The following is a 21590-nucleotide window of genomic DNA, read 5'->3' on the forward strand; positions in this document are numbered from 1 at the left end:
ATGTAACAAACTTTTTTATACCTTACTGAACCAAAACAAAAAAAAACTCACTGTTTTGACCCTATACTAAAAAAAAGAAGAAAAACACCCTTTCATAACTTAGCCAAAAATAAAGTTCATCCTTCCATACTTTACCCAATAATAAAAACCCGATTCGCTCCCATGCCAGTGGTAAGGCTTCGCTCCATAGGCTCAGAAATAGTTGTAGGAGCTAAATCAAGAGTATCGCCCGAAATTGGTGTTCCACGCCGTTGAGGTCATCAGTAGGTGGTACAGAGGCGCATGGAAGAGCACTCACTACCTGCTGAGCGACTCTCATACTGCCTGCTGAGCCATACTCGCTGCCTGCTGTTCAATTCTCTCAGTAGGTTTCGTGCCTGCTTGGCCATAATAAGTCACAATATGGCCAAACAGACAGTAAATAGGTATGGGTGGCCCAGCAGGGAATGTGGACTACTGTCCTTGGAAGTGACGGGCGGCCGATGGTGTACAGTATCGCATGATGCCAAGTCTGAAAATGGCATGAGCTTCAAACCTTCTTAACAAATATAACACAAAATTCCATATTTCTGCGGTTTCACGTAACAATGATCTCGGAAAAATTGTCAAAAAAATTCTACTTATCATACTTTGGCCATAATTGTCAAACATTTGTGTTCATTAAATCATGAACATTGGACCCTTAACTATTCTACTCCCAGCCATATCGTTATGAACACTTTCCACTCCTTCCTGTCACTCGCAATCACCTGTCTTGATCTGTGATGTGAACTGACACCTACATAGCGATATGTGATACAATGACACATGTGATAAATACAGGTGAGAGATAGATAGAGCAAGGGAGGGGTAGAGAGAGGGAGATAGAAAGAGGGGAGGGAGGGAGAAAGAAAGAGGGAGAAATAGAAACAAGAGACATAGAGAGCAACGTAGATACTGTAATGGGAAGACGTAATGGATAAAGGGACAAAGACAGGCATTGCTAAAGGGAAAATAAGTAATGGAAGGGATAATGGATTTAATTAGAAATGTAATAGGGAATACAAATGTAATATGACATGTGGAAGTTAAAAAAAAAACTTCAATAACTCGATACACTGGTTAAAACAAAACAATGTTAATGAATAATCACCCGGAAAAAATGTCTTATCAATCAGTTCAGAAAAAAATGATATTTCTAGAATCAAAGATTTTGAAGAGAAATAGTTTTATAACAAATCAGTTAATGCACAGAGGCAGATTAGTGGCAAAGCACAGAGCCAGGAGTTGTGAAGCACAGAGCCAGGAGTTATGAAGCACAGAACCAGGAGTTATGAAGCACAGAGCCAGGAGTTGTGAAGCACAGAACCAGGAGTTATGAAGCACAGAGCCAGGAGTTATGAAGCACAGAGCCAGGAGTTATGAAGCACAGAGCCAGGAGTTATGAAGCACAGAGCCAGGAGTTATGAAGCACAGAACCAGAGTTGTGGAGAAGCACAGAGCCAGAACTGCGATTAGGGGGAGCCTTCCAATGCTGTGGCAGTGAAGCACTGTGCCTGCATTGTGGTATATTATTGTGGCAGATATAGAACAGCGCACCTGCAGCAGCGCCGTACCCATGGCAGCCGTGCCCAGGTTTGACACGTTTGAGCAACCAGCGTCGACGTGGTATAGCAAGATGAAATATATCGCAATAGTGTATAATTCTTGAAGGGACACAGGACCAGTGTTGTGGAGGAAACTCTGGGGCACCAACGTTGTGACAGCATATCAGAGAAACCAATGTTACGGTAGCTTATCAAAGGCACCAATGTTGTGGTAGCCTATCAATGGAGCCAGTGTTGTAGTAGCCTATCAATGAAGCCAGTGTTGTGGTAGCCTATCAATGGAGCTTGTGTTGTGGTAGCCTATCAATGGAACCAGTGTTGTGGTAGCCTATCTATGGAGCCAGTGTTGTGGTAGCCTATCAATGGAGCCAGTGTTGTGGTAGCCAATCAGAGGCACCAGTACTGCGGTAGCCAATCAGAGGCACCAGCACTGCGGTAGCCGTGATGGTTGAAGCCCAGCCAGCTGTGTAGTAGAAGTCCGGCCAGCTGTGAGGTAGAAACCCAGCCAGCTGCGCGGTAGGGACAGCCATGCAGCCAGATGCGTATGTGGTGCGCGGGTGAGCGACGGGGGTGAGAGAGAGATAAAGAGCCGAGGCAGAGGTTGGTGTGGGTGGACAGAGGCACCCTTGTGGTGAGCTGTAACAAGATTAAGCTCGGGTGGACGACTCCCGCCTGCATCTGTGCCCTCCTAAAGCTGTGCACTCACTCCTCACGCTCCTCCTCTTCTTCCTCTTCTTCCTCCTCCTCTTCCTCCTACCCCTCTTCCACCTCCTCCTCATCCTCTTCCTCCTTTTCCTCCTCCTACCCCTGTACCTCTTCGCAATTTGCAGTGGACTGATGAAGAGTAATGATTTTCAGATATAGTTGATAGGCTGATGGACAGGTTAAGAGACGGGTTGTGGGACAGGCTGAGGAACAGATTGTTGTTTTCACCCATATTTTTAACTTAGGGGTTTAACCCCCTGTATGTCAACGTGGGTTTACACAGTCAGCACACACACGCATGTGTGTGTGTGTGTGTGTGTGTGTGTGTGTGTGTGTGTGTGTGTGTGTGTGTGTGTGTGTGTGTGTGTGTGTGTATGTGTGTGAGTGTCAACAGGTGGGTCCAGGTGACGTGCTGACTGCTCCCACTGTGTGTGTGTGTACTCAGCTAGTTGTGGTTGCAGGGGTTGAGCTTTGGCTCTTTGGTCCCGCCTCTCAACCGTCAGTCAACTGATGTACAGATTCCTGAGCCTACTGGGCTCTGTCATATCTACATTTGAAACTGTGTATGGAGTCAGCCTCCAAAACATCACTTCCTAGTGTATTCTATTTATTAACTACTCTGACACTGAAAAAGTTCTTTCTAATGTCTCTGTGGCTCAGTTGGGTACACAGCTTCCACCTGTCCCCTTGTACGTGTACCACCCGTGTTAAATAATCCATCCTTGTCTACTCTGTACCTCTTCGCAATTTACACACACACACACACACACACGCACACACACACACACACACACACACACACACACACACACACACACACACACACACACACACACACACACACACACACACACACACACACACACACACACACACACACACACACATGTATGTGTGTGTAAAGTGTGTTTAGATCTCATAATCAGAGACGCCTCGTATCACTCGATCTTCAAAATAACACAAATATTCAAATTATCTATACGTATCTTGTAAATATTTTACAAATAATATTCCGTTTACAATATAGAACCAATTATTTTCACTGTTATTATTAGTGTTGTTAATATTTTGATTGATTGATTGATGAAGATTAAGCCACCCAAGAGGTGGCACGGGCATGAATAACAGGTAAGTGGTAGATTTTTTTTGGAGTGAATGTGATCTTTGGTCGTGAAAGGACAAACTGCTTGCTGTGCTCGCATTTAAAATGTCAGTCCTTACTTTGTGGCTGCTATACCGGGGGGAGGATACTGCGTGACAGTATTTATGAGGGTGTCTAGCTGCTGGACACTTTTCATTACCAGAAGAGTGGCAGTGTTGATGGCTTCAGGGTGGTTACTGCAAGATTCAGGGACTTTTAAAGCTCTCCTAAGGTCCTTAGTTAGTTGCTTAGTTGCAGGAGATAGTAAAGTAGTGGCTTTTCTATGATTGTTTGGCAGAAGATATATTTCCACTCTCTGGGTTCACTAATTTCCCAGTTGCATCTGTAACGTAGACGTAGTTTATAACCGAACTGCTATTTCATTGTGGTTTCCTTTCGGGATATTTAATCTGTCTAACTTGGTGGCCTGAAGATACCATATTGCAGAGGGCGAACCTTCTGCTACTCTCTGGTGTAGATGGGCTTTGTCAAGGTGTGAGAGTTTTTGATGACGGTGTTTTTTATGTACGTTAGGCTGTGATGGATTCTTTTGTGGGATAACTGGATAACGAGTTGCCAATTTAGCAGTTTCATCGGCTCTCTCATTAATGGGATTCCAACATGGGATGGGATGCAGTTTACGGTGATGTTGAGTCTTTTGTCTTTAACTACTGCTCCTAGATACAAAATTGTGGTAATTACTTCCACGTTGTCTTTCCACAGTTTTTTCATAATATTTCAAGTGCAGCTTTTGAGTGCGTGTATGATTACATTTTGAGTGTTTTGTGCAATCACATATGCGAATGCCTGTTGCTTAGCAAACAGCTCAGTTTGGGTTGATGATACTAGTCCTCCCAGTCTCCAATATGTCAATTCGCTGCCCGTGCAAAGAGCACCAGCAGCACTCTCATATCCACCGATCCGTCTGTGAAGATGTGGGTGTTATTATTTTGATTACAATTCTATTAAATAACTGTAGGGAATAGGTGAGGCGAAGAGGAGTTCTCTTTGATAAGGAAAGATTCATGATTTAACGAAACCCAATGACTATAGCAAGTGTCAATCTTCACTACACGTTGTCGTCGTTACCAACGCCGTCTCGTTCGATACCTTTCCCGGCTTCAAGAGTCATTTTCCTGTACTTGTGAAAACATAAAGGTAATGGGGGAGTGGAGGGGGGGGGAATGAGAAGGGGTTGATTGGGTGAACTGGATTGAGGATGGGGTGAAGATGATTTATGATGAGCAAAGGAGGGTTAAAGATGACTGAGTGTAGGGTAGGATGATGGGCAGAGGGGAAGGAAGAGGGGAGGGCGGAGAGGTGAATGAGTGTGATTCAAGAACAAAGAGAGGATTGAGTTTTTCGTTTGACTCATCACAGTCGCTTACTCACGAAGCCTGAGGCCGGAAGTATTTACGTGTTAATATATTCCTTTGTCTAGACTCGCTGACTGCCACAAAGCGAGTAGTGAGAGAAAAGGTTGAGAGGGAGCGAGGAAGGTAAAGATGGCGGAAGGGAAGGGAAGGGAAGGGAAGAAGGAACAGAGGAGTTAAAGTGAGTAAGGATTAGGATGGAAGAACAACAACTCGGACGACGAAAATTGGTACAGAGAAAGGTGGAGAGGGGGGGTGGGGATGGAAAGGCTGATGCTTTTTGGGTTGAGAGGGAGAATGAGAGGGAATAGGGGTGAAAAAGGGAGGGAAGTCGAGGGGAGGGGGATCGAGGTTAAGCAGGCTGAGAGGGCATTTGGTGTCTGACATTGATATTTATTGTGTTATAATGACCGTATTGTGTCGGGCAGGGTTTAGGGTGGGGGGCCGGGTTAGAGTGGTGGAGGGGTGGTGGCGGAGAGGGCTGTGGGCCCAGCTGTGGCGAGGGAGGGCTGTTGGCGCAGCAGTGGCGAGGGAGGGCTGTTGGCGCAGATGTACACACCTAGTTGTACTCACCTAGTTGTGCTGGCGGGGGTTGAACTGTGGCTCCTTGGTCCAGCCAAAGGGCTGTTGGCGAGAGGGGTGTTGGTGCAGTTGTGGCGAGAGACACCCGAATCCTTGTCGGGTCTGGCTTTACACACATTATAAAAGTAGACATATATATGTTTTAATAACATTACATATATAATTAGCATTGAGATCCATGTAATAATGATTATATTTATTAACGACCTATTGACCTCAGATCACATAATCCAGCATACCTTGAGCCCAAAGTTACGGAAGGTTTGACCGCATGGCAGCACCAATAGGTCTCACCTGAGCGACTAAGGCACATTGGTAATTACCTGAGGAACACCTAGTGGGACTCACGAGTAATGGAGGTACAAGCCGGGGACCAGGACTGGCGCCTTGCATGAGCAATTGTCAAGTTTGACCGTCACTGCTTTATCGATTGAACTGAACTCTTGCCATGGAGAACAGGAACAATAGTCAGGGTACAATGTCTCTCTCTCTCTCTCTCTCTCTCTCTCTCTCTCTCTCTCTCTCTCTCTCTCTCTCTCTCTCTCTCTCTCTCTCTCTCTCTCTCTCTCTCTCTCTCTCTCTCTCTCTCTCTCTCTCTCTCTCTCTCTCTCTCTCTCTCTCTCTCTCTCTCTCTCTCGTTATACCCAAGTATACTGCGATTTTTGTTGTTTCTCGGAACACGGCACGCCAGTCGGGTTACATCCATGAGGTCAATTACTGCGGGTAAAATAGGTGTGAATAGTTAAGGATTGGTGTTCCATCAATCCTCTGGGGTTTGATGCAGTGTGTGTGTGTGTGTGTGTGTGTGTGTGTGTGTGTGTGTGTGTGTGTGTGTGTGTGTGTGTGTGTGTGTGTGTGTGTGTGTGTGTGTGTGTGTGTGTGTGTGTGTGTGTGTGTGTGTGTGTGTGTGTGTGTGTATGTGTGTGTGTGTGTGTATGTGTGTGTGTGTGTGTGTGTGTGTGTGTGTGTGTGTGTGTGTGTGTGTGTGTGTGTGTGTGTGTGTGTGTGTGTGTGTGTGTGTGTGTGTGTGTGTGTGTGTGTGTGTGTGTGTGTGTGTGTGTGTGTGTGTGTGCGTGCGTGCGTGGGTGTGTCTAACTACAAGTCCAACTACAGACCCTCTTCAGCTTGAAGGCCAGGTACCTAATTACTGCTAGGTAAACAAAAGCAAAAGGAGACACTATGCAAAGATTCTCTAGAGTGTAAGTGGAGGACGTTCACCACTAGACCACGGAGGTCCCCCTCACTCTCCCATGGTCGTTCAGAGCGAGAAGACAGATGGCGCGACAATGCACTCAATCCTCTTTAGAGTCAATAGTTTACCTCCATCAGTCTCAATATTGGGCGACGGAAGCAGCACATCTTTCTCAGCTCTTCCACCACAACCTCCACCACCACAACCTCCACCGCTCCTACAACCTCCACCACCACCTCCACTACAACCCTTGCCACCACAACAATCTTCACTGCCACCACAACCTCCACCGCAATCACACCCGTCCCCACCACCACAACCTTCACAACCACCACCAGGTGTAAACTTACAATGTACACCACATTCACCACCAGCCAATCAAACCAAACAAAAAAATATAACGCTAAATAAAATCCCACAAAAAATCACAAAATTCACAAAATGGCTCAGTTAATTTTGACATGATTTACTCTCTCTCTCTCTAAGAAACTTCCTGGCAAACTTTAAGCACAAAGTGCTGACACTGCTGATCAACATTTTCACACTTTATTTATCTTTCCAATCTAACTGATTGACCTCAGTGTCGCGCTGACGTTCTCAATCAGAGGGGGAAAAGAGAATAATATTTATTTCTCTTGTGGGATTTATTGCTCCGAAACTCATTTTAAGACGCTCTGTATCCTCTTGAATTAAGTTATTGACTTTCATGGCTCGCTGTCAGACCCAACACATTTTCTTTTGATGTGATGAATCGACTCTGGTTCAGCACAGAGGGGGAGAGAGAGAGAGAGAGAGAGAGAGAGAGAGAGAGAGAGAGAGAGAGAGAGAGAGAGAGAGAGAGAGAGAGAGAGAGAGAGAGAGAGAGAGAGAGAGAGAGAGAGAGAGAGAGAGAGAGAGAGAGAGAGAGAGAGAGAGAGAGAGAGAGAGAGAGAGAGAGAGAGAGAGAGAGAGAGAGAGAGAGAGAGAGAAGAGAGAAGAGAGAGAGAGTGAAAAAGGAGCACTTTTTCTCACTGGGTCTGGTTCTGACAGCGTCTCTGCTATAATCACACCACCTATGAGCCTTTCCTATATTATCATCGACAAAGATTACTTGTCCTATTCACGCCTTTCATTATTTTTTTTTAGATTTGTGTACCAATTCTCCTGTTTATTCATTTGACTGTAAACCAATTCAATTATTTAAGTACGTATTGAGCATTATATTCATATTTTAATGTAAATTTTTTATATGTTTCTCAAGGCGTCAAGGGGGGAAAAAACTATTTCGAAATGATTAGTTTATTCATTTTCATTGTATAATTTATTTGAACGTGAAAACGGGGGTATGGAAACACTGTTTCTGTACACCGTTTTATGTGCACAAAAATACTGTTGATTTTATTGTAAATAATTTTAGCCCATAAAAGCTTAATTACTGTATGTAATAAAGCCCTTACTGGTGAAACGTTTCCAACTGATGCCTATTCTCATTTTGGTGTTTATATTTTTCAATAATCTCTGTTTTCTCCAAAGAGAGAGCATATAGTCTCTTGCTCCCTATGGTCCCTCTTGCTGAGATGAAAACTTTCAATCTACCCAATTACTAAAAACAAATAATTTGCACTTTCACCAAATAACATATAGGCAATTAAGTCTGTTCTTCCTCGTGGTTCTATTGTTTACACCACAAATTAACAAAGATTTAGGTTAGTTTTCTTCCGTGTTAGGGCATTTTCTTGCTAATCGTGGTCTCTTGTTCTCCTTAATAGTTATTTTCTTCCATGATCGCCTGTTTTCTCACCCTTAATAGTCAATTTTCTCCCCCGATATACTATTGACTTTTCCAAAGAGAGCATTTTGTCTCCTCATAGTCTGCCACCAATTCGTTAATCGTGATTGCTTGTCTTCTGTCTCCACTAAGCACCAATATATGTGTGGATGGTCCTCCCAGGCAGCTTATTCTCCTCCCCCAGACAACAAATGCTTCCCAGAAATATTACAATAGGTATTATCCCCCTTTAGCCAAAACTAATAAAAAAAAATACGAAAAACAGCCTTCACTTCTTTCTTGCAAATTTTTCTCACGTGAGAGATTTTGCTTTTGCCTGTAAGAATTTAGTCTCCCTAGCGAGACTCTTTTTTACTCTTTTTTATTTTATTTTTCCTAGACAGAGAAATAGAGGTTACTCTCCATTGATAGAGCTTACTTTCCTTGATAGATTTTATACTCCCTAGATAGATGTTACTCTTAATAGATATATGATACTGTCCCTAGATAGACGTTATTTACCCTAAAACAGATTTTAATCTCCCTAGATAGATTTTACTCTCCTTAGATACATTTGAGACTCCCTAAATACATTTAAGCTCTCCTAAAATATATATTACGCTGACCATGCATTCTTCACAGCTGTATTTTACTCATGAAAGTCTGTATTTCAGGAAACTAGAAAACCCCAGTCCTCTACCGGATGTGTTCCCGTACTTTTCGGGCGGCGCGTCATCTTTCCAGACTCACAAATTTATCTTCCATACCAACAATAATCTCTTCAACAAGCAGCATTAGCGGCAGGTGCCGAGAGAGAGAGAGAGAGAGAGAGAGAGAGAGAGAGAGAGAGAGAGAGAGAGAGAGAGAGAGAGAGAGAGAGAGAGAGAGAGAGAGAGAGAGAGAGAGAGACAGAGAGAGAGAGAGAGAGAGAGAGAGAGAGAGAGAGAGAGAGAGAGAGAGAGAGAGGAGGGAGAGAGAGAGAGAGAGAGAGAGAGAGAGAGAGAGAGAGAGGGGGGGGGAGGGAGAGTAGAGAGAGGGGAGGGAGAGAGAGGGGAAGGAGAGGGCCCTTGTTAATAGTATCTAGGTAAGAAGAGGATTAGCAACCTTCCCCTCTCTCCCACACCTCTCTGTGTTTGTCGTCACGTAAGTGCCTCTCTATCCAGAATAGCCGTCTTATATTTCCTCACCTCCCTCCTACTCTCTCTCTCCCCTCCCTCTCTCCCACCTCTTACACCCTACCCCTCACTCCGTCCCTCCCTCCCTCCCTCCCTCCCTCTACCTCTCTCTCTGCCTCCCTCCTCCCGGCCTACACGAATGACAGCTATGAGCCCACTTAAGGGTTGGCTACAGCTGCTGCTCGCCTGTCGAGAATCGAGTGTCAAGTTAAGAGTAATTTCCTCAAGTGTTGACGCAAAAATTAGATGTCACTTTCATCTGTGTGTGAAGGTGATTAGTGGTTTCTGCTCTTTCCTTCAGTTTTGTGTCCTTCCTTCATGTTTTTTTTTTCTGATTATTTTTTTTCTTATCTAACATCCAAATTAGATTTCTTATTCTTGTTTTTTTTTAACTTTTTGTTCATCTTCGTCGTCGTTGCTTTTTTTTCTTCTTGTTTCTCCTTTTCTTGCTATTTCTATCACTTTTCCTGTATTATTTCTGTATTTACATATCGGACGCGTCGGTCCACCTCTTGAGGGGGGGGGGGGGGTTCTCCAAGAAAGTGGCCACAAGAGAGCAGCATCCATACTATCTAAATACTTCTCAACCCTCATCTCCTTCTTAATCCCAATGAAATCTTTCTTGCATATGTGCGCTTCGACGTTTCTTTTTCGGGATGCTGGAGGCTTATCTCTTTGGTCTAGCTCCTGGTCTCTGGTCCAGCGCCTGGTCTCTGGTCCAGCTCCTGGTCTCTGATTCAGCTCCTGGTGTCTGGTCAGGCCCCCTGGTGTCTGCTCTCGACAATCCATCATAGTCTCCTTACGTTAAGAGTATCGTAACTCAGCTCTTTACTCCCCTCTATTGCCGCGCTACAAAGACCTATGGCTTTCTATTTATTTTCTTATGGCTTGTTCCATCACATTTGGTAATGCCACAAACATTTATCAAAAACCTCATTTCAGCAGCTTGAAGGTTAGATTGATATGCCTATTTCCTTTGTTTGTGTCTCACTTCCGTAAATCATAGTCAGAGGGATTTTCCTGTCACGCAATCTTTCTTTCGCGTTCAGAGTCGGAAGTTCAAAGGACGTCAAACAGCTGTGGCTTACGCCTATATCTGTTTCAGAGCTATCATTCACTCTTCCACTTCTACACGTTGGCATCTCGAAGGATGATATTGTTGATATACTTGCTAAGACAGCCTGTAGTATACCAGTGGTATAAATTAATGTGTTTTATTAGCAATGATAAAGAGAATACTGAAACGAATGTCCGAAGAAAATTTTACCGACCGAACAAATTCCCAAAGATCTGAAAACTGAGCCTTTTAACATTATGCTGAATATCGTGAAGACATTTATAAATAGAACTAAAAGAGAGAGAGAGAGAACTCGGCAATGTTATGTTATAGTGGCCAGAATACGCCAGGGATACAGACGTATCTAGCGGCTTTCCCCACACGTCGAATATATCATGTAAATATACCATCACAAATATATTCTTTGAGAAAGAGAAAACATGCATTTCCTTAAACAGTATAATGTAGAATGTCCTATACTGACTGACTTTCCCCCCCTCCCCTTGGTTGAGATATGCTGAACTCTGTAATTATATAAATACTAGAACACTTGATGATATACTGGATCTATATCTAAGGTTCACTATCTAATACACCAATTTTGTAATGATTATGATGTAACTATAATTTAACTTGTAAAACACTTAAATTTAGTTTCAATAGCAGCTGTTTTACCCTGGCAAAAAGAGACACAAATATACATGTGTATATGTATGTACGCATGTATGCACAAGCTATTTAGAAATGCATTTTACCTTTTGTAAAATGCATATTAACCACTTTCTGTGGTTGAGCACTCAATAACCAACCGTAGGAGAACATTACGTATGTAAGAGAATGTATATCAAACCCTGGTTATGTAGTCCAGACGTAAATAAATGTATTATATGTATATGCTGTTTAAACATCGTTAGAGCACTACAATCACCTTCTGGGGTTTAGGTGGTTAATACCCTACGACCCTACATGTCTAAAAAGATCTCTAACCCTGTCCATGGAGGACAGAACAAAATGTATAAACTAGGGTATTCCTTAGTCTAAACTAGGGGATACCCGGCGTTGCCCGGGTTCATCTGTCTTCCATCTGTCCATCTATTTGTCCATCTATCCATCCATTTATTTCTCTGTGTATCCATCCATCTATATTTCCATCTATCTATCTATGTATCTGTCCATCCATCTGCCGATCAATTCATCCATATATATCCATTGATTCATACATATATCTATCCTAGCCATCTATTCATCTATCCATACATCTATCCATCTACACATACACATATCCATCCATCTATTCATCTGACTTTCCATGTGTCCATCCATTCATTTATACATCCATCAATCTATCCATTTATACATTCATTCATCTATCCATCTTTCTGTTTATATCCATCAATGTTTGTATCTATGTATTACCTATCCATCCATCCATCAGTCTATCCATCTATCAATCCATGTATCCATCGATCTATCGCTCCTTCTATCCATCAATCTACTCATATATGTATCCATGTATACATCCATCTCTCTATCCATCTATCAATCCATCTGTCAATCCATTTGTCCATCTGTCTTTCAATTCATCTACTATATGATGTCTGTCTCGGTGTGACAATTTTTTTGGGAAAAGTTTGTTTTCAAATATTTAGCTATGTACTCGGCAAGCAGTGCCAAAAATCATCGTGGGGGTCTGAATTGGACGCTTACACGCAAGTCCCTTTTTTAATTCTGGCCACCCCGACTAGCCTATGATCATCCCGGACCCCAGACCCTTCCCCCCTGCCAGTCTGTGCGAGACTAGCCCCAAGCGTCTGGCCTCCAACTTCGAACAGACAGACAGACAAGCAGGCAGATATACCTAACCAAACCAAACCCAACTTTTCCATCTCGTGGGAGACAAATCCATTTTTGTCATTTCTACTTAACAGCAATACAGTTGCTGAACAAACATTAGAAGTTTTCCCCGCGAAGGGACTGCTCTCTCGTAGCGACATACTGTACTCGTCATGAGAAACTCTACGGCCAAAATGTAGGGGAAAAGCCTGTAATTTCAAAGAATTTTTAAAGGAAATGTTCATTGAGTTTCAGTAAGGCCCGTCTATATAGTACTTCCCTCGGTAGGTCCCCCAGAGAACCGAGGTCCCCAGAGAACCGAGGTCCGCAGAGAACCGAGGTCCCCAGAGAACCGAGGTCCCCAGAGAACCGAGGTCCCCAGAGAACCGAGGTCCCCAGAGAACCGAGGTCCGCAGAGAACCGAGGTCCCCAGAGAACCGAGGTCCCCAGAGAACCGAGGTCCCCAGAGAACCGAGGTCCCCAGAGAACCGAGGTCCCCAGAGAACCGAGGTCCCCAGAGAACCGAGGTCCCCAGAGAACCGAGGTCCGCAGAGAACCGAGGTCCCCAGAGAACCAAGGTCCCCCTTTGTGGTTACATGTTATCCTCCACTACATTATTTTTACACACAACACACACAAATTACTCAGATTAAGAGAGGAGTTATGCAGATGATGACACGGAGGTTAGTGGCGTACCAAATGTACCAAGTACCAAATATGTGCTCTTGAGTCTGGACGAAATAGAGATCATGACCGAAGAGGTGACGCCACAACTAGAGGAACTTGACAAGACGAAAACTTTGGGGCTGATGAAATCTCACCATGGATCCTGAAAGAGGCAGTTGGGCCATTCAGTTTATAACAATCTGCACTGAATATGAATGAACTTCCATGCGAGAAGAGGGAAATTAAAAAGCTATTTTCACACATGTGGTCTCTTCACACTAATAAATATGAGGGTCACACTAATTTGTACGATCGAGGCTAATATCATCTAGTACTGGCCAGCAAGATAAATATCGGACCCAATGTGGTACATATCACCCTAATTATGGATAAGAATTAACAGCGAGTCAACTAGTTATGCAGACTCATACTGGAGAGATCTGGTACTAGATTAATTCTGGCTTGGTGGTAATAACCTTCATTCATACTTTGACCCCACAAGGTTGTCATGGCTGAGAGTGCCAGGAGTGTTGGCAGTGATTCTGGAGCTATAATTGGTGCTCGGGAAGAGCTGCCGAGAAAATCGTGAGAGGAGCTTAGAGGAGAATACTGGAGTGGCAATCTGGAGGAATTTTATTCTCTTGCTGGCGTGCACATCTCCAAGCTCAATGGCCAGGGCGCTTGAGTGGTGATATCTAATCAAGCACAACATCAAGTTAATTGATCAATACAATATGAGTCACTCTCTTACCTGAAATCAATATCCCACGTTGCTTTCTTGAAAGAAACGGTATGAGAGGTAATTAAGCCCTCGCAACAAGGCACCCACACTCACATTTTGCGCTACCACGTGAATGTGAAGCAGGTCAGCTATCCATGCTAAGTATATCGCCACTGCTTATGGACGGCGTGGAGCAACCAGCAGCTGCCTGCAACGCCTGGGACCGTGTAATATCATGCCACCTGCTACCTCCACAGGTGGCACATGATGCCATCTCCTCACAACCCTGCCACCCCTTCCCCCCACCCACTCTCACCTGTTGCCAGTCCCTGTGTATACCACAATATTCACATGCTTCAACTGCTTTATGTCGTGAGCGTGAGAGAATGTGTCTACTGAAATAGTGCATACCTATGTACAGTTGAGCCTAGCGCTCCAGCGATTGAGAGCTCTCATTCGTTGTCAACATTTGGAGTTCATCCAGTCCAATGAATTGTTCATCTCTGCAACAATGACGAGGCTGAGTTCTGAGACTCGTGTTCGTGGACCAAGTACCTCGTAAGGGAGTAACTTGGGTAAATATCCAGAGTAATCATCTTGTTATAAAAGTAACAGGGATTGATTACCTTACACCAGTAGCTACTTAGGTACAGCACATTGTTTCTTTGTGTTGTATTTCAGAGTGCTACTACATACCCTAAGAAAACATACAAAAGCTATAGGCAGTGCAAAATATGGCGCTATAAAGAGCAGCAAAACACCGTCCGCCTTGTGATCAGACAATCCATTAACTCCGTGAACTCCTGAACATACATCCACTAAACATTTGGCTACAATGCACCAGGGTGTGGAACACGACTGAAAATTTCGAAGACCCAGTGTCAGAAAGATGATACCGCCGGCCTCTTACAGCTAGTGGCACAAAAGCTTAGATTACTAAAAAAAAAATCAAATTTTGCCCCGAGGGGCGAGTTTATTGGGCAGCGCCACTCATCTTGTGAGTGGACATACCGCCGTAGCAGCATGTACAACACTCCCCAATAGGAAGAAAACCCGCTTCTACTCAGTGAAAACCTAGCTCTACAATACATGATCCCCAGATGAAATGTTGACCATATAGGTAATCAAATCGAATATTATAATACAAATGATAAAATTGATCCTTAAACAGAACATCGAAGCACGTACACAAGCATCTGAGTATATGTGAATTTTACAAGGTATTTATATGTTGCACACACACACACACACACACACACACACACACACACACACACACACACAACACACACACACACATACACACACACACACACACACACACACACACACACACACACACACACACACACACACACACACACACACACACACACACACACACACACACACACACACACACACACACACACACACACACACACACCTCCCTGACAAAAACTCACCCTCCCGTCAAATTACTCAACAGCTCTCATCCCACCCCACCACCACATCCCCCGACCCCCATCCTCCCTTCACCCCCCCGTCCCCCAATCACCCTTCCCATTCTCTCTTCACCCTGCCGTCATGTCCACACCCACCTGCCTTCCCCAGGTCACTCCAGCCTCGTCACCCACTCTTGATCCGGGTGGCCACAAAATAACCTAATTGTAGTACTATAATTAAGGTAATTAGTGTTATCTCCTATAGGCGGATGAGGCATTGTACTGGACCTCTCTGTGTGTTCGTTTTCATGGTAAATTCTATAGCAGTGAGCTGCTGCTGCTGCTGCTCTGTTAAGGTGTTCTCATTAACATAATGGATAATAATATTTATCTCTTCCGTTCACAGTTTGTTCATTATTAGTTCATACGGCCTTAATATTGTTGTTTTTAATCTGGTTTTGTGAGTTCGTGATGCTACTTTCTATCTCGCCCGAGTCTGTCATCTCCAGCATTACTAACAGCCATCATTACCCTATGTATACTCATCAGCATCACCATCCTCACTTGAATATATATATATATATATATATATATACGTCAGCACTCATCACCACAATTAATACTTTATATAAATATCACGATCGTCATCACTATTTGAATCAAAGCTATCAGCTCCTTACAATCTATATGCCGCACTTACCACGTCCTCCAACAATCACCAGCAACCCCATCACCTCAGCCACCACAAGCAGTCCAATCATCACATTTACCATCATCATCATTATTGCCACAGGACCAACCAAAGCTGTTACTTAGTCACATACAGATGAAAACAACAGCAAGACGTCTTGTAATAGACTTAGAATACAAGGAGACACTCATGGACTAGCCCGTCCTCCTAAGATTTCCTAACGTCAGGAAACTGTTGTGTTAAAGTTATCTGTACTCTGGTTATCCTACCCTACCAGAGGACCCAAAACAAAAAACGGGAAAGTATGTTAATTTCGCTATCATTTTCTAGGACGACAATTTTTGGCCTTCGGCAGAGTACACGTCAAAATGCCACGTTTTATTAGGAGGACAGTCTGATCACCCTGTCCGTGGACAGTCTGTACACCCTGTCCGTGGACAGTCTGATCACCCTGTCCGTGGACAGTCTGATCACCCTGTCCGTGGACAGTATGACCAGCCTAAGGAGACAGAAAGACGTACTCACCAACAGTCACAAGAAAGGCTGCGATGAACTCAACCTATTATTATTATTATTAACATCTTTATTGACAAAATTGAATTACAATTTTGTCTAATCTGAGGAATTCAATTAGGTCTTATTAGAGTGAGGATGAGACTGGTATTCACTGTCACACAGGACAGAGGATCATACACAAGACAATAGGTCTGAACTCAACGGAAGGTTCCAGGATGTCTTCAAAACGGAATCCGACTGGAGTCAGCAGAGAGGAGACAAACAGGAAGGTATATTATCTTGACCTTCAAACAATCCCATTACAGAATACTTGTCTTCCAGTTTCCACTTTCTCTGCTACAGCCGAAATTGTCACTACATGTTTCATGAGAATAGAATGCAGTGGGGTTTTTTCTACCACAATTTCCTTATAAGTTCGTATGCTGTTTAAACCTAAACCCCTTTCAATACTATTCTTCCACTGCCTTCATCTCCTCCTCCTCTTTTCTCTTCTACCATTTGTTCCATTCTTCTTGTTATTTCCCCAATTCTCTCGCGCCCAAAGGCAACCTTACCTCAATACTCTTGTGAAATTCCCCCCTTCACTTTCCTTAATGCTTTTCCCCTCACTTGACAACCCCATTACTTCCCTCCATTCTCCACGTCCCTCCACCCCTACTGCCTCCCCTTGTCTCTCTACCCCTACCGCCTCCCCTTGTCCCTCTACCCCTACTGCCTCCCCTTGCTTCCTTCCCTCATCCCTCCCTCCTCCTCCCCCTCACACGTCACCTTCTATCCAACTCATCCCTTTACTTTTTCGAATGCATCTACTCTCCCTCCCTTCTCCCTCTCCCTTCTCCCTCTCCCTTCTCCCGTCCTATCCCCTCTCCACATCTCCCCTTCCCTCCCCTCTCCCTTCCTTTCTCTTATTTGACTTCGCTTCTCCCTATTTTCTCCATCCCTCCCCCCCCTCTCTCTATCTCTCTCTCTCTCTCTCTCTCTCTCTCTCTCTCTCTCTCTCTCTCTCTCTCCAGCTGATGACTACACAAACATACCCTGTCCGCAAAATGTCTTCGAAGGGTCTAAAATATATACATTAAATATTAGCTCTGTCAAAAGTGTTCACTCACTAAAGAATATTGAGACGCTTAAAATGGGTATATAAGCACTATCAAATGAACCTCAATATATATATATATATATATATATATATATATATATATATATATATATATATATATATATATATATATATATATATATATATATATATATGTATATTTTATCACGGTAAAATCTCTAGGAAGAGATTCGGCCTGCTCTATCATCACCTATTGTATCATATCACATATATATATTCGAGAACTGCAGCCACAATAACAACAACAACTACTTTCCAGACGTCTAGACAGTACCACCAGTCTACCTCCCCATAGCCCGTCACCCTCCTCGCACCTGGTGACGCCTCAGGATCACGCCATCTCAAACAAGCAGTTAAAGTGAGCCGGTTCATAGTTACCCACGACTACCAGCGCCACCTGGACTGCCGTCGTCGCATATATATATAAGGCTACCTACCCCACCACGATTCACATTACTCCTGAGTGCTCTACTGAGTAGACCTGTTGACACACCCCGGTGTGGTAACAGAGTTACTCAGTCTGGCTCAGGTGTGGTAACAGAGTTACTCAGTCTGGCTCAGGTGTGGTAACAGAGTTACTCAGTCTGGCTCACGGTATTCTAGCACCATATTATATTTGCACGTTAACGTAACGTAATTTTGATTGTTCATCTTATTTGTTTTGCACACTTTGTATTAGAGCCAAGTCTGGATATTATTTTATGTTTTGTAATTTGTTTAATGTCAGTTTTCTATCAAAGTAAATTATTTTTTAATGTTTTTTCTTTCTGTCTTATCGTACAGTTACCTCACTGTGAAGACAACTTGCAGTTTAACTTTTTTTTCCCCTTTTTTCCCTTTTTTTGTTTTTGTTTTATGTGACTGGAATTCCATCTGTCTAGAGCGACTGCACTAACACCTATTTTTCTTGTCATAATATAGTTTGTGTGTGTGTGTGTGTAATTACCTAAGTGTAGTTAAAGGATGAGAGCTACTCTCGTGGAGTCCCCATCTTTCCAGTACTCTTTGTTGTATAATGCTTTGAAACTACTGACGGTTTTGGCCCCAAACTACATACTTGAAACTACTGACGGGGTGTGTGTGTATTCTTAAAGCTGTAACACAATGTAATAAGATAAATATAATAATATTATAGCTACTAATGATAATAATTTAGTAATTTCTTTCGTCACTCAGAGGCATATTTTTTTAAAAGAAAATAATGTACAGAGGAAATAGCAGAGGAAGACGAGATTTAATGAAGACAAACGTAGAGGAATGAACTGCTGCATGGTCACAATAATGTACCCTGTACATTATTTACAGGGTACATTATATTATTTTGTGTTCAATCATGAACACAAAATGCATATACAACCGCTGCTCGACACACATGAAGACGAAGAGTCTGTGACTTGGATTCACAAAACTACGCCGAACTGCAAGAGATATCTCGTGAATCACTCTGATCCACCTAACTTTACAGTCTCTACCTATGCCTCCTTTATCTCCTTTCCTCTTATACCTCCAGCTTCCTCTCTCTCTCTCTCTCTCTCTCTCTCTCTCTCTCTCTCTCTCTCTCTCTCTCTCTCTCTCTCTCTCTCTCTCTCTCTCTCTCTCTCTCTCTCTCTCTCTTTGCTCCTCCATCCCATACCTACAGCATCCTCTTCTCTAGCCTCCTCTCCCTCTGCCCCAAACCTTTACCGCGAGAAAGAATGAAAGAACCCATTCCTAAATAGCGACGGGGTATGGTTAGGGATTCCATTAAATGTAAATGTCCATTGACCAAGACGGGCGCCCCATTGGATACCTTGATTAAATTCGCAAGTCTCTACAAGGGGAACCAGACGGTCAGCTGTCCAAAGGGAGGGAAAAAAGGAGGCTGCTGCACTCAAGCATGCTTTGAGAGAGAGAGAGAGAGAGAGAGAGAGAGAGAGAGAGAGAGAGAGAGAGAGAGAGAGAGAGAGAGAGAGAGAGAGAGAGAGAGAGAGAGAGAGAGAGTTTACAAACTTTGTGTAAGTTTTGTAATGAGACATATTGTTAAATATAACTTCTAGGTCAGGCGGTAGATGAGCTGATGTCAGATAACAGCTCTAAAGTTTGCCATTTCAGTACAAACCTTAACTTCATTTCTAGTGAATCATGAGAGAGAGAGAGAGAGAGAGAGAGAGAGAGAGAGAGAGAGAGAGAGAGAGAGAGAGAGAGAGAGAGAGAGAGAGAGAGAGAGCGAGCTTGCCCATCCTCCACCTAAAAAATCACGATAAAAGAAAAAGACAGGTTTCTTTAACGGGCAGTATTGCCAGGTTGGTCTCAACATTGCCTTTAGAGACAGAAGTAGAAACCGGGGGATGGGAGGTTCTTTGAAGATTTGAGCAGTTAGTTTGTCAGCCAATGAGGATGCTGGGTGTCGTATAGAGGAATCGGGGGGTCGGGGGGTCGGTGAGGGTCGTCTTATTAGGGAAATGAGTCTTTCAGGTGGAGTGGGACTGTCCAGAGGTCCAGGCTGACAGGATTTCTATTTGATGTGTCTCTTTACCCCAGCCCTCCTCCCGCCTCCAGCTCCCTCACATTCAAACTCTCACACACACTCTCTCTCTCTCTCTCTCTCTCTCTCTCTCTCTCTCTCTCTCTCTCTCTCTCTCTCTCTCTCTCTCTCTCTCTCTCTCTCTCTCTCTAGTGGACGGGGTCATTAGCGATGACTTTGGCTAAATGAGGCTGGCTGCTTGAAACTCGTTGAACTCTTGACCTAATCGGAAACTCATTATTTCGGTGTTAGATAAAAGGAAAGTAGAGGAAAGGGGAAGGTAAGGGTGTTTGACCTGTCCTGAGAGGCCAGTGTGCACACTAGTGTGTACAGTCACGGTAAACATCTATTAGTGTGTGTGTGTGTGTCTTCACCTAGTTGTGTTTGTGGGGGTTGAGCTTTTGCTCTTTCCGCCCGCCTCTCAACTGTCAATCAACTGTTTTACTAACTACTTTTTTTTCCACACCACACACACACACCCCAGAAAGCAGCCCGTGTCAGCTGAATAACTCCCAGGTACCTATTTACTGCTAGGTAACTGCATTCAGGGTGAAAGAAACTTTGCCCATTTGTTTCTGCCTGGTGCGGGAATCGAACCCGCGCCACAGAATTACGAGTCCTACGCGCTATCCACTAGGCTACCAGGGCCCCATGTGTGTGTGTGTGTGTGTGTGTGTGTGTGTGTGTGTGTGTGTGTGTGTGTGTGTGTGTGTGTGTGTGTGTGTGTGTGTGTGTGTGTGTGTGTGTGATTATAAAGACACTGAATACTCTGTGTGGCGTTGAAATTTCCAGACCAGATCAGAAAATACCATAACAATAATAATACGCTGGATAAGATCCAATTTAAGATGGATATAGAGAAAAAAAAATCAGTTCAATAACATACCGGCTCCCAAACATCCACGCTTTTCATCTGTAGTCGATAGGCTCGGGTTCGGCTCGAGCGTTTTAGTACAAATTGGTGTTTTCTGTCCGTACACGAGAGTACGGGCTGGATATATAGACATGGGAGAGAGAGGGGGGTGAATTGATACATGGGAGAGAGGGACTGAATAGATCCATGGGAGAGAGCTGCATCTAGATGAGCGATATACTTCCTATATCCATATGTTCTTAATGAAAGCTGGAGCGGTGCTTGTAGCAAAAGGTATCCCCCATGTATCAAACATCACACCTCGAACACACATATGAATGCGATGATGCTAGTATTCTAGCTAGCAACTAGCTGTAAAATACACACCAGATATCCACAGCAAAATGAACAGGGTATAATATTGAGAGAAGAGGTCCATATCATGAAGGAGATAAAATAGTGTCTAGAGCAGAGGTCCTATTACACAATCTTTACACTTACACACACACACACACACACACACACACACACACACACACACACACACACACACACACACACACACACACACACACACATACACACACACACACACACACACACACACACACACACACACACACACACACACGTAGACAATAGCAAATAATGTACAACACAGAGAGAAGAAGAATAGAGAAAAGGAATTATGAGCAGGAAGCAGAC

At 43.6% G+C, this 21590-nt stretch overlaps 1 protein-coding gene across 1 annotated transcript; it reads left to right on the plus strand.

The window, feature by feature from the left end:
- The first annotated feature begins 954 nt into the window (after positions 1-954).
- On the plus strand, positions 955-16445 carry LOC138350146 (neurofilament heavy polypeptide-like). Its single transcript, XM_069300464.1, has 4 exons — positions 955-997; positions 1563-1647; positions 12680-12969; positions 16249-16445. Exons 1-4 carry the CDS (start codon positions 955-957, stop codon positions 16443-16445), a joined length of 615 nt encoding a protein of 204 aa, XP_069156565.1.
- The last annotated feature ends 5145 nt before the right edge of the window (positions 16446-21590 follow it).

This window comes from Procambarus clarkii, chromosome 44, assembly GCF_040958095.1.
Source record: "Procambarus clarkii isolate CNS0578487 chromosome 44, FALCON_Pclarkii_2.0, whole genome shotgun sequence".
In the NCBI taxonomy this organism is placed as follows: domain Eukaryota; kingdom Metazoa; phylum Arthropoda; class Malacostraca; order Decapoda; family Cambaridae; genus Procambarus; species Procambarus clarkii.